Below are 14,524 nucleotides of genomic sequence, written 5' to 3'. Positions count from 1 at the left end.
TGGCAGGAGCATTATGGGACTAGTGGTGGCTTAAGAGAGAGAGAGAGAAAACAAGAATCCCCTCAAAAGATAGGGGGGAAATTATTTTTTTAAAAATAGACATTGATATCATTTAAACTATATCCATATATAAAATCTACGGAAGTCATACGAACCATTTCAAAAAAACACAACAGCAGGGCACCTGCCCTTTAATTAGCAGCAGCCGCCCCGCCCCTTTCCTATCTCCTTGCACGCCTCCAGCCAGCCTTTGCCCTCGTCGCTTCTTCCTCATTTCTCATTCTCCGCCCCCTTCCGCTCCGGAGGCTCCTCCCTCTCCCCCCTCTTCCTACCACCTGAAAGCTTTGCCTCACCCCTCCCCTCCGCATCCCCAAAGGGGCGCAGCCGGCGCACGCGCAGCGCCTCGGTAAACAAGGGGTGGGGAGGGGAAGGCCCGAGGCCCCGCCCACATCGCGGCGTGAACGTTCCACGGGCTTCCCTTCCCTTTTGCTTTCGGGCAGGGGAAGCGAGCTTTCCCCCTTTCTCGGCGGCGGCGGCGGCGGCGCCTGCGCGCTGGCCTCAACATCCGGGCACTGGGGCAGGATGAATGCTCCTTTCCAAGATGGCGGCGGAGGGAGGAGGGAAGGAGATGAACGAGATTAAGACCCAGTTTACCACCCGCGAGGGGCTGTACAAGCTGCTGAGCCACTCGGAGTACAGCCGGCCCAACAGGGTGCCCTTCAACTCGCAGGGCTCCAACCCCGTCCGCGTCTCCTTCGTCAACGTCAACGACCAGAGCGGCAACGGCGACCGGCTCTGCTTCAATGTGGGCCGGGAGCTCTACTTCTACATCTACAAGGGGGTCCGCAAGGTAAAGGGACGGGAAGGGGAGGGCGCCGCCGCTCGGAAGGGGCTGCCGGCGCCGCGCTGAGGGAGGCGGCGCGGCCTGAGGAGGGGCGCTCGGGGCTGGCGGGGTGGCATGAAGGGGCGCCCGGCCCTCTCTGGCTGGGCTCACCCTCGCCGAGAGGCTGCCTGACTGGCGTAACCGCCTCCGCCGCGCGGGAGCTGTCAACAAACACGTTTCCCTCGCTTCCTTTAAAAAAAAAAGGGGGGGGGAGAGAAATCCGTTAAAGGGTCCCCCACCCCTTGTAGCTTTTTTGGGTAGGTGGGTTGGTGTGAGGGAGGTAACTTTGCGTGGTTTGGAGAGCAATGGAGGTGTCCTTGCCGGGCTCAGGAGTATAGGGCAGGTTACACAGGTCTCTCTTAAGTGCTGTGGGTCTTCACTTTGAATAAGATAAAAGCAAATGGAAGCGGGGAGGCGGCAGCAAGACCTTTTCTTCTTCTTCTTTTTGCCTTGGAATGTAACCTGCCCTCTTGACAGGAAGCACAAAAAGGTGTCTCTGGAAGTATGTGTGGGTGGACTGCTGGATACCTTTAAAAAGTTGGCTGCCGTGCTCTTCGAGGAAGAGCAATAAAATAAGAAGGATGGACTTCTTGTTCTGTTGATTTACTTTTTTTATTTTCAGAAGCGCTGTTAGCTAAAGCAGTATTGATCATTTTGGTATTCCAGGAACGCTTGTGCTGTAAGGTGAATGTATTTACCCTTAAACAAAGCTGGTCTATAGGAGCCCTTCCAGCTCTCCGTTTACAGGACAAATGAATTCTGGATGCGTTCATTTTCATTCACTGCCTCATGAGATTTTGGGAGGAAAAAATTATTTTGTCATCATTGTGTCAACACCCTTTTGAGGTGCATGTAGTTTGCAAGGAAAACTGGTTTTAGCTAGGAAAACTGGGAATTTTGATGTAGAAAGTGAAGAGTTACAGCAGTGTTCTGGTTGGTAGTGAGTTTTGGTTGGAAAATGTTTTCAAAGTAGTGAAGCTGCTTGTGTGTTTAATGTAAGTGTAGGTGCTGATATGAGATAGTGTAATAGAAACAGCTCTTAAGAAGAGCGTGCTGGATCAGGCCACTGGCCTAACTAGTCCAGCACCTTGTTCTCACAGTGGCCAGCCAGATGCCTGTGGGAAGCCTGAAAGAGAAGGGATAAAGTTTTTTTAGCCATTCGCTTGATATTAAATAATATGTAATCACAGTTAAGTTTATTTGGATAGTTTAGAAAGTATCATTTTCACCTGTGAGTTGGGTGCCTGACTAAATCATACAATACCATGTTAATGAACATAGGCATGTAGATGCTGATAATGATAATAATAATTATAATAATAATAATAATAATAATAATTATTATTATTATATCTGGTACCTGCTGTATTATATTGAAATGCCAGTTTCCTACTCAGTAGTAACACGATGGGTTGAATTGCCAGTGAAAAATCAAACACTCTAGTTGAGGATCAGTTTGCAGTAACTAGCCCTACAGACCTATTTTTAAGTATCCCCTTAGATCAACTAAAGCCCAAATCTTGTACACATGCACCTGTGCCATATATTGAGGCAAGCCTTTCATTTCAAAAGGAGAAAACAGAGACCTTCTGACTATATACAAATTAAGTGGTGTGCTAGGTTTCATTTCATAGCCTGATGAAGTTATTACCACATCTTAATTGCTTGAACTTTATCGTTTCTATGACTCTTCTGTCTGAGATTCAGTGCCCTAATACATAATTAAAACATTAGTTCATCTTTCCTCAACAGTCTGGTCTATAATGTATTAAGATTCATATTCGGTGTAATATTTGTTTATTCGCTTCAGCCAAAAAAGAGTTCAAGGGTGGCTTTTAGATCACATTATTGAAGAAGAAAAAGAAGAAAGCCCCTACACTCTTGCTTATACTTTAAACAGACACAACACAGAAGTAAAATGGATAGGGATGGAGGAGGCAATAAGCAAACTTGTCTACAAGTTCTTTGTTTTTCTCTACTGACAGGTTGGGGTGAAAAAGTTTAAGGTAAGAAGCGGCAAAATCTTGGTGCATTGGTGGCGCGGCCCTACCTCTCTCCTCTTTCCTCCATTACTGCAACTGGATGTAATGGCTGCTGCCAGGTGACAGTTGCTGAAGGAAGGAGTCTGGCTCCTCAGTAGAGCTGTAAATGACCACTCATGCCTTCCCTTGTTTACAACCAAATGCTACTCATGGGAACTAATTTTCAAGATGACCCAGTGAGTCATTAAATTTCTGTGGCACCAGTTATCACAATTGTAAAATATGGGGGAAGGGGTATGCAGTTTGGAAGTAGGACAGAGATCTTGAAGTGAAATGGTCAACAAGGAAACCAGTATATTTTGTTTGGCTTTCTGAAGCCATTTAGATTCTCCCTTTTGATTAAAAGAATAATGTCATACTGAATGAATGACAGTAAGCTCTGTTGAGAAACATCTAGTATATTTCAGATCCAGCTGTAAATATTTTGAAAGGCAGTACAAAAGTCAAGAAATACTTTATTTTAGCAAGTTGGCTAGAGCCATGAATAGCCTTAAAAAGTGCTTGAATAAAAAACAGTATCTTAGCTGGCAGTGCTCAGATTTCTATGTTAAGAAATTGATGTTAAAGGTTTTTGTTGTAGTTTTTGCTATGCATGGTAATCTTTGATACAGGCATTTTGTATGAGAGGCCTTTTTGGTTTTAGTAATAATTAAATGTTTTAGACATCTTATCAAAGGAATGTATAGGGTTCTGTTTTCTCCTTGAAGAAAGCTATGGAAGAAGAAAGTAGAAAATGTGAAACATTATGTTCTGAAAATGAAACGTTTTAGTTAGAATGCAGCAATCATGTGCTAAACCAGTGATGTCAGGTGGACATCTTCAAAAACAGTGAACTTTTTCCAGTGGTTCACTTTTCCGTGGAAATTTAATACTTTCATAAGTTCATTAGTAACAATGAATGGATGCCAGTTGCAAATACAATATTAGGCAAGCTCAGCAGTTTGAAAGTTGCAGTTAATGTTTTTCAGAAGATTATCCCTATCAAGTGTGAGAGAGAATACATGCATTTGTAAGTGGCAGGTGCAAGGGAATCAAAACAACATGTCCACCATTTTCAATACCCTTTTGCCTTAAATTTAGAAAATGTAAGGTGAATACATGCTACTGTCATTAAATTGTACAAGAATTCCAAAAGAAATGTCTACATAATATATCATTTAAGCCACTTCAAGTGTGCTTTGTAAGACAATTTTTTTTTGCAGTGCTTTTATCTTTGTTTACTAAATGGAAGAAAAATAAACATACTAAACTAGATCACTTTCTATGGCATCAGAAAATTTTCCAGTGCAAACAAGAAAGATTTCCAGAAAACTGGTGTAGTGGTTAGAGTATTTGACTAGAACCTGGGAGGCCAGGGTTCTGATCCCCACCTATGGAGCGTTCTAGGTGGCTTTGGGCCAGTCACTATCTTGCAACCTAATAGACCTCACAGCGTTGTTCTGAGCATGAAACGAAGAGGAGAACCATGTATGCCACCTTGGGGCTGTTTACAAGAAATGTGCAATATAAATGTAGCAATAAAAAAATCAGTATGCAGTGGTACCTCGGTTTACGAACTTAATCCCTTCCAGAAGTCCGTTCTTAAACTGAAACCGTTCTTAAACCGAATATTTCGTAAACAGGGCTGTTCTTAAACTGAGGTACCACTGTACTTACATACATTATTTTCAATTATTCATAGGGCTGTAGGATCCGTCTATAGAATCAGATAAATATGGTAGTATTTATCTTCCTGTTTGCTGTTTGAAGGCCAGTGTTTATTCATGGGCTATCCAGATTCTCGTGTTCTTGCTTAGCTGCCTACTTCTGAAATCTCATTGTCTTGATTCATTCCTCCTAAACCTGGTTGTACAGTAATAACATTCCAAGTGAAGACTAAAGTCTCATGTCTTTGCACATCACCATCTCTTTGGTTGTAATTTATTAGCATTTTTTACTAGTATTTATATACTGTAACTAGTTTAACGGGCACTTTATAGAACAGAACAGGTCCCAGCATACCTTTTAAAACACTTATGATACAATTGCAAATCCTTACGTTAAGCCTGCTTCAGGGGCTTGCATGTCCCTAGTGGAATTTTGGCCTTCAACCCTTTGAAATAGCAAGCCATGTATATCAACTGTTACTTCACATTTTAAAGCAAATTGTGATAAACATGTTCAATTTTTGTACAAAGGTAATAGGCAGAAATTCCTCTGGGTGTTTTGCAAGTTCTTGAACATGCCTAAAATTAGGTATTTCAGTTTAAGCTCCTTGAGGCAGAGACTTGTCTCTTTCTTCCGTAAAACACCATTAACAACAATAACAACAACAAGAGTTCTTGTATCCATGTTGATGACGCTTGTACTGAAATATCGGTTTCCAAAACAGTTCACTACTGTATAAGAGATACAAGTTAGTGTGGTTAGCAAGTTGCTGATCGAAATACTGAGTACAAATTCTCCTTGAATCATCCTATTTGTGGTTTTTGGATCCCAGCTTTTGAATCTTTTTTGCTGATGACCGTAGGCTCGAATGATGGAGCTGAATCTTGGGAGTTCATACTTCATGCTTCGTATTCTTATTTTCCCTACCTGTCTCAGAGGATTGTTAGGCCACAGTGTTGTTCTGAACCACTGTCAGAAATTAGCTTTGTTTGCGTGCATGTGTTGGCCTTAACTTTAGATGTCTTGTAAAGGGCATGTGACTTTGCTAAAATGTAGGTTAAAAAAAAAAAGAGGTAGCCAAACAGAATGAGATACAGGATATTCAAGTATTATAAACCTGTGGGAAGATGTCTACTTACTGAGGAGCCTGTCCTTAATGTTCTAGTCTGTCAAGACAAACTGCTGATAAATACTGCTCTTGAAGTTGCATCTGTTAAACAAGGAATTGATCTCTTTTTTTCCTTGCAAAGTATTTGAAAGTCTTAAGCTATTCTGTCATACCAACTGCAATGATACATAGAAATAACAATTCATGTATTATGATATAAGCTTTTGTGTGCCAGAGTCCATGTCATCAAATATATTTATATATTACATTTTTATCCTGTTCTTCCTTCCAAAGAATCTCAGAGTGGCAATATCTGAAGCATAATATTTAATTGTCAGGCCAGGCATACACATGGTTAAGGAGAAATGGAGAAGGCAGTGGCCAGAGGGAAACAAAATGCAAAAAGGAAACTTTTGACTTTGAAAGCATGTGCCACAATAAATTGGTTAGTCTTGAAGGTATCACAAGACTGTTTTTGCTGCAACAGGCTAACATGGCTGCTACTCTGGAAGTATTTGTGGAAAGGCCATGCTTCTATAATGCTTGCCTCTTTTCTGCATTTGAAGGTAGATGTGTGTCCAATGACATAGGTGGAGGTGAATTTTTTTTTAAGCCAGCTTTGTGAGTACAGAAGACTAAGGGATCCAAAATACATGTCAGAAATATGGTGGCTGGTTTCTGTTTTTCCATCCCTGAGACTGTATATTTTGCTTTGTCACAGATAAAACAGTACCTGGACTCATTAATTTATTCTAAATTGCTCTTCTGTCAACCCTGTAAATTTCATGTACCCAGCTGCAACTGCCATTGGCTCCTTTGAATATTCTTGAAGGGTGGATTACTGCAGGGGTAGATTGACCTGGTCTTGTGTCTACTTATTTTCACGTGCATCGTTATGATCCATGGTTGAATTTAAAATTGACAAAACAAGAGTGCATACTTGGGATCTCTGACCAATTAAGGCATAACTAATCTGTTTTAAGTAATACTTGGTATGCACCATCACTTTTTGCCAGAATCCCAACAACCAGTAGGTCCTAGGCAGATTCCCAGAAACTGGCCAGTTGTTCATCCATGGAGCATAGTCTGTCTTTTGCCCAACCTTGAATTACTGGATGACTTCTAGAAAAGTTTGCTTTTTAAAAATTCTCAGACTGACATATCAGATTGCTGTATGGTTTACCAAATATTAATTTTTAATGTAATGTCGCTACTGTGGGAAGGTTAACAACGTTCATGGCTTAATCATATGAAGTTCTTGACCTGCACTGAGGCATGGCAAATGATTGTCTAATTGTCTTAGTGTAATACATCTTGGCTTTCTGCATACAGGTTAACTAATTTAACATGAATTAAAGAGTTGCCTGATAAGATGCTTGCTCTTGGGTTAAGAGGCAGATAGCCTGTTATTTGTACCTAGATGTGCTGAGGTACATAAAAGTTTAGACTACGGTTAAAGTGACAAACAGAAATACTTCAGTATCTTTGGCTTCCAGAATATTGTACCTGATGATTTCTTTTCTTTTGTTGGAGTTGAGATGATTTGTTATCTCTGGATGCCTTCACTGTCCATGCAAATTAAGGGTGGGGTACCTCTGCCCCTTGGGCCCAACGGTGCCTCCCCATTGGCCCATCAGGCCATTTGGGCCAAACATGCCCCCTTGCATGATGCCTGTGGGGCAGGAAAAACCTAGCTCAGCTGAAAGGGCATTTGCAGGCACTGTTGATTAGCTTGTCAACAGCGTCTGAAAAGTGCTGTACAGATAGCACTTTGAAAGGGGCTTCTGAAAAATCCTGTAGGCAAAAAAGGTCACCAGATGCCATTGTGATGCCAGGTGATTGACATGTGGATGGCTGTGCCTACTTGTCAGACTTGACCTGTAAGGGATGGGGAAGATAATGATAAGCTCTCTGGTCAGGGCCAGTTCCTCACCCCTGATGTAAACAATAGTTCTCTAGGAAAGCAGATTTATGGTATTGTGTCCATTACTGGAATTGGATGAAATGTGCAACAATGGTTTTGGAAAACAATATGGCATAGACACTCTAGATGTGTAAGCAGTTTGCTGCATAATCCTAAACATGTTTACTCAGAAGGAACATAGAAGTACCACTGTCCTAAGCAGGGCTAATTCACAAATATAGATAGGACTCTCTCATAAGCGATCTAGAGTTAGAAGTGAGCACTGAGATGGTCAAACTTGCTGGTGATACTAAATTGTTTAGGGTTGCTAAAACAAAAATGTGAAGAGCTCCAAAAGGACCTCTCCAAACTGACTGAATGGTCAGTAAAATGGCAAGTGCAGTTCAATGTAAACAAGTGCAAAATGTTTCATATGGGGGCCAAAAAAATACCTTAATTTCATGGGGTCTGAACTGGAGGTGACAGACCAGGAATGAGACTTTAGGGTCATGGTAAATAACTCGATGATGATGGGAACCCAATGTGCAGTGGCTATGGAAAATGCATAGTGTCAGATTAGGATCTGGGAGATCAGGGTTCAAATCCTCATTCACAGTCATTAAGCTCACTAGGTGACCTTGGGCCAGTCACAGCCTCTTAGCCTACCTCACAGGATTGTTGTAGGGATTAATTTAGGAGGGGGGTGAACCTTGTACTCCTTGGAGGAAAAGGTTGGATATAAATGCAATTTACTAGCTCTTAAGAAAGCTGGAGGTGTCAGCCAGATGACAGTCGTCAGTCTGATATCCAGAGATCTCCGTGTCATCGAAATTGGATCTGTGCCGGTTGCAAAACATGCTTGGTGCCTGGGGAATTTCAAACACTGGTTGGGGTACCCTCCAGAACAGCATGAGAGTCTTTCCTTCCTCCCGCAGGAACCTCCTCCTGGATCTCAGTTCCTTCTGTCAACAGGAGCAAGTCTGGATCCTACTGTCTTGGTAGTTTTAGCCAAAACTATGATTTTCCATAGGATTATAAGGATTTATCAGACGAGGCTTTTATAAGGATGCTTGAGAACTTTTGTGAAGCTTTTTGTAGTGCTTTTCTGAAATGATTATACTCAACAGTGTTACTGCTGTTTCCCTGCATTTCAGTCATGACCAGACAGTTTGTGGCTAGTGGTTCTCTTCTTGCTAGTTGGAAAGGTGGCAGTAAAGTTCAGTAGTTTTTATTGTATGTAAATTGCATTCTTGGTGTTTCAGAAACAGATAACTATAGTAATACTCGATTCCTCAGTTGGTTTCTGGGTGGTGATGTTAGCGAGTGATTTCTCTTGCTAACTTCCTCCACTGTGTGGGGAACTCTGATCTCAGTTGCAATTCTGATTTCTGGAACATGTTCTTCTAACTTCAAGATTACATAAACTGAAGTTTTGAAGATGGGATGTTTACAGTACTTTCTCCCTGCATTTCTGAGGTCACCATTTCTAGTAACATGGTTATTAAGCTAACAAACAATGGAAAACAGCCTAGAAAAAACAAACAACCCTACAAATCCATTTTTTGTACAGCATCCACATGATGGCTAAATCTGTGGCTGTATTCAGGATACAGTTGATTTGTTTATTAAGTATGTTAACTATTCTGCTATTCTAATACTAGAGGGTGAGCTTATTTAATATGGGGATGTGGGACCTATGGCCCTCCAAATATTTTTGGGAGTCCCATCAGCTTGCTGGGGCTTACGGGATCGAGAGTCCATCAAGGCTGCAAGTTCCCCATCCCTGTTTTAATATAAAGACATGATTATTTCCTCCACCCACCCCAAATTGGTAGAATTTAACACCTATAGCCCTGGATTCTGGCATCCTTTTTGTAGAGATGCCAGAGATTTCATATGGCATCATCTTCATCAAAGCTTGGGCTTTACTAGTAAGCTATGATTTTAACTCTTTATCTCTGGGCTTGGTTGTGGTCCCCAGGATATTCAGACTAATTTGTGACTAAGGATATGTGCAACTTTTTGAGCTCTATAAAGATGTTCACAGCTTTAAAAATATGTATTTGCTTTTCAAAATCAGTTGTCTGATGAAAGCTTTTGTTTGGGGGCTAAAGTAGATATAACGGCAGCAGTCGCAAGTGTTCTCTGTGTTTGCCCTACTAGCATACGGAATGGGGTGTGTCTAATTTAAACATCAGTCTCAGGGTCATTGGTACGAGCCACACATTAGGCAAAAGGATTAGAACAAAATACATGTGTGCCCTACATTGTGACTGATGCGCAAGCAGTGAAGCGTTGGGGTATGTTGTAAAAATGATTTGCTTCTAAAATGTTTTTGAAAGTGACAAAATAAAAATGGACCCTCCTGATCCTAAGCATCTCAGCTCAATGGAAGAGGGGTTTTGAGAACCTGAAGCTGTGAAGCCTGATAATTACTGTATTTTTTGCTCTATAAGACTCACTTTTCCCCTCCTAAAAAGTAAGGGGAAATGTGTGTGCATCTTATGGAGTGAATGCAGGCTGTGCTGCTATCCCAGAAGCCAGAACAGCAAGAGGGATCTCTGCTTTCGCTGCGCAGCGATCCCTCTTGTTCTGGCTTCTGAGATTCAGAATATTTTTTTTCTTGTTTTCCTCCTCCAAAAACTAGGTGTGTCTTATGGTCTGGTGCGTCTTATAGAGCGAAAAATACGGTACATGGGCAGATTTAAGAACTCTGAAGGCAAACAACCAATAATTGTTATAGCTTTATTGGTTAATAATCAGACTTCACTGTACTGGAACTATCCAGACATCCAGCTGGCTGGAAGAACTGAAATGTAAAAGAAAACTACCTTGCGTATCTTTAATAGGCCAGTGAATGAAATACCTATGCAAACTAAAGAATAGTGGGAAAGTTCCTTCTTTCTGGAAGAGGGTAGTCTTCATTTTTTTTCTCTTTTACCTGAGATGGTTGAGTTGCAATTAGGAGAATGTTGTTCTTGACCTCAGCTGTTAATAATGTACATTGCCTATTCAGAAACTGCAAAAATGGTATTTATAAAATTGCAAAGTGAGTCAGGCCATGAAGCTGCCTACAGCTGAGGCTTGCATAAACAAACAAGGATACAACACAAATTAAATACACCACTTGTGTAAACATTCTAGGCTACACCAAGAAGTGGAGAATTAGCAAACTAGAAATCATAACTCTAACTTGGGGTCCCTCTAATGTAGGTGATGTTGGACATGCACTTGAAATCCTTTTATTATTTTGTATTTCATATTTAATACTGTATTTTATTCTTTTAATTTTTGTGAGCCTCTTGAGAGAGTAAGTGTTTTTGGGCAGCCCTACAATTATTGTAAATTGAAGTCTTTGGCTTTTTTTAATGAATTGTTTTAACTGAGGAAATAGTTACAGTAAAAAATTACCACCACTACCAGAACCCTGGAAACTATAGCTTTATAGTTGTGCCATATATGCACACACACGCCACTTGACTCCATATTAATTCTGAAAAATCACTACCCCTTGGCAACATAATCACTAAATTTATACTGGTCCTTCTGCAAGGAGACAAACTCCCTCTTGATTTTCTGTACAGTTGTCCACCAGCTCTTAGCCTAAATCTTATTAGTGCACTCAAAAGAAACACATTGGACTTTCATGACTTCCATATCTTATATATCACTAGTAATTGACTGTATTGATTTCCAGCTGTTATGGTTTGGTTAAAGCATAGTGACCAAAGTGTATTTTGGTGTCTGACTATCTACAAGGTATAGCACCTTCCTTTCCCTGCTTCGCTCAAACTTTAGTTTTGTCATTGCATCTCAGTTGGATGAACTGTAGTTGCTTCCACCCGGGAATCGCTTCCAAACTATGACTCCAGAAGGTTTGGATGCAGTTCCTGGTTTGCAGTAACCATAGCTTGTCAAGGCTGGATTTTGCAGCAAGCTACAAAAGGGAGGAGGAACGCCCCCCGCCAAAGTTTCTGAACCATGGCTTGACAGTGATATCTGAATTGGATTGGTGAAATGTCAAGCTTTGCTAAAACATCACTTGCTTTGCCACTGAGGGACAGATTCAGCTAACTGGTCCCAGTAACTCACACAAGGACTTATTGTAGTGCAATGGGGCATATCCCCTCCCCTCCCACCGTGTGTTCCACCAAATTGGCTGCTCTGAGGCAGGGTGGGGTGGGCAGGATAACTCCCACATCAGCATGCGGGGAAAGGAGATGGGAGATCATTCCATTGGGCATGCAGAAATGCTTGAACTAATGGGTCAATCTCCTTAGTGGTGTGTTATACATAGAGAGATATGTAGTAGATTATAGCCTGCTTTTTGTCATAAGTCCTCAAAGCAATTAACAGCTGCACGCTCATGAAACAAAACAAAAGCAGGAGCTGGATCGGGTGGCAGTTGGTGTCAATTGGCTCTGAGATGGGATGTGGGAAAGACAGCCTGACAGGATGTTACTCTTGATTGCTTCCCTCAATCTTTCCATAGAAGATATCACCTCTGTCCTTCATTTCTGCCATTCCACATACCTTCTCTTGCCATAATTGGTAAGTGGTGCAAAGCCCTACTCTATCTAAATGCCATTCTTGAGCTTGAAACCAAACTATTCTCTTAAATCTGTTTGGCTTAGAACACTGTTGCAGGATTGCTGAGGATAGCGCATGTGACCATATCTTCTTTTCACTGTGCGTATATATGTTGTATATGCGTTGCAGGCTTTGTGTAGCTGTGTGTGGGAAGTGAATGAGAGGATCATATGCATCCTTTTAAAAGTATAGAAGGTTGTTTTGTGTGGAAGGGTGTGCACCTTGTCAGAGATTGGCACAGCAGTTCTATTAACAACAGCTGATTGTGCCAGCAAGAAAGTTTTTCTCAGGAGACAAAGTCCCTGACAGAGGCAAGACCTGCCCTGGTGTGGGTGTGCATGTGAGCAGGTGGAGGGAGGGAGGATGCAGTGAAGAAATATCTTTATGCTCCTGAGACATGCCAAGCTTTCTACACAGCCAGTTCCAGGTTGGGTCAGTTCCAATGCTCATGCCTATTCTGCAATTGTTAAGGCAAAAGATGCACTGAATACTTCTTCATTGTGGCTGATAACTCCTCATCTAAAATGGGCTGCAGTTCCTTTTTATTTGTTAGGATGCAGAAGAATTAGTTTTTTATTCTCTAAATCTGTGATGCCTTAGCAGGGATAGGATGGGAAAACTTTCAGAAAAGTGGTCTCATTGACATTGATTTCATTGCATTAAGCAGCAATAGAGTCCAGTTTAGATGTCATGCCAAAACATACTTTTGATTACCATACTGTATACCTGGTTATAGAACCTTGTTCCTTTTCTGAATCAGTTATCTCCAAGAAGCGGCTGCCTAACATCCTGCACAAACTGAGAACCCTTATTCTAAGAAACCACAAATTCCCTCCGCTTCATACCTTTTCTCGTTAAATCTTTAAGGGATCAATAATCTCTTCCCTTAACCTCCTCTCCAGAGATGTGTCAAAGAATGGATGATAAACATATTGCTAATGATTTTGAGGTTGCAGTTGGTGGCAAGCATATGTAATATGATCTCTTCCTCCAATAGAAATCTTTGAGGCCACCCAGTACCTCTCCACAATGACACAAGTTGGCATCTCACAGGTTAACTTCAATCACAGCTATTGCATACTCTCCTCAAGGATCCCCGAGAAACCACAAGTGGCCATTCCACATTGTCTCTGGCAACAAGAAAAAACAGTGAATGTGGATTCATATACAGGAGCCATTCTTGCAGTGTCCAGAAGTTCCAAAACTCAAATGGAGATACTGGAAAGCAAAATGAAAAATGGCAAGTGAATAAAAAGTTCATTGCCTGGAACGAGTTGTGAGGTGTGGTTTGATGTTAAGATGGTGCATTTGCTGCCTTGATTCACTACTAAGTCCATGTGCAAACAGGAGTGGCTGTGCTGGTCCATGTCAGATGGCACAGATCATTTTGAAGGAGGACAAAGATGAAAATGGCTGAGAACAGCCAAGCCATTCAGACATCCCAGCTCCCTTTCCCAAATACTTGCATCATCCTGGGGTCAGGAAATGAGTTTCATTAAGAGCTAAACTTGCAAATGTTGCTTCTACCAAAGCTTCACTCATCAGCCTCAGGGGTTATTTATACCTTATAATAGTCTCATGGCTTGCTTCCATGTTTTTAAGGGTGGGTTTGGGGACTGTGTCATCCTGAGAATGGAGGCAGAAACTCTCCCAAGCCAGCATTGGTTTCAGCAGGGAACTCTGACATACATAGTGCAGAAAGCTTGACTGTGCTTTGCAGCATCAAAAAACAACAAGAAAAAGTTGGGTAGCGACCGTGAGTTAAAACTACTAATGCAGGGGGAGAGGAGAACCAACACTCCATTGTGAAGTACTTAAGCCAGATGTGGGGTGTGGATGGCAGCTTCTATTTTAGACATATATTTATTATATTTATATACGTTAATCCAAACATGTTCTCTGCATGAAATACAGTTTATAATTTGCAGTGCTGTAGGAGAGAAGCAGCTTCTATAGTAAGCAGTTTGTGGTAACAGAGAAAGAAGGGCATTGTTGACATCAAAGTATATAAAATACACCTATAGTATATCTGCTAGTATAGAATCATAGAATTGTAGGGTTGGAAAGGGACTCCAAGGGTCATCTAGTCCAAGCCCCTTCAATGCAGGAATCTCAACATAGCATCCATGACAGATGGCCATCCAACTTCTGCTTAGTAGAAATTGATAGTCAGAATAAGAGCTGAGCTTAGCCTTTAGCTAATACTTTTTCTTTGAAAGAAAAAGGCAAGGTGGGAAGAATAAAATCTTATTGGGTGTGGGAGAAAGTTTTATGTATTTTTAACAGGGTAGGGGGCCATACCCTAACAAGCAGTTAGGGTTGTACATCGTGCATTGAGCATACCAGTATGT

General features: G+C 41.4%; 1 protein-coding gene across 2 annotated transcripts in view; it reads left to right on the top strand.

The window, feature by feature from the left end:
* The first annotated feature begins 482 nt into the window (after positions 1-482).
* Positions 483-14,524, top strand: part of WDR20 (WD repeat domain 20) — a 58,751-nt gene continuing 44,709 nt past the window's right edge. Inside the window, exon 1 of one of the 2 annotated variants that reach the window (XM_080979139.1) lies at positions 483-850. In XM_080979139.1, coding sequence (XP_080835265.1) covers positions 587-850 — 264 coding nt within the window. In that variant the 5' untranslated portion in view covers positions 483-586. Of the gene's footprint in view, positions 851-12,022; positions 12,135-14,524 lie in introns of those variants that run through there. The other variant, XM_080979140.1, reaches the window with a different exon arrangement.

This window comes from Podarcis pityusensis (genome assembly GCF_964106645.2).
Source record: "Podarcis pityusensis genome assembly, chromosome: 1".
In the NCBI taxonomy this organism is placed as follows: domain Eukaryota; kingdom Metazoa; phylum Chordata; class Lepidosauria; order Squamata; family Lacertidae; genus Podarcis; species Podarcis pityusensis.
This window is presented reverse-complemented; position numbering and strand designations above follow the sequence as displayed.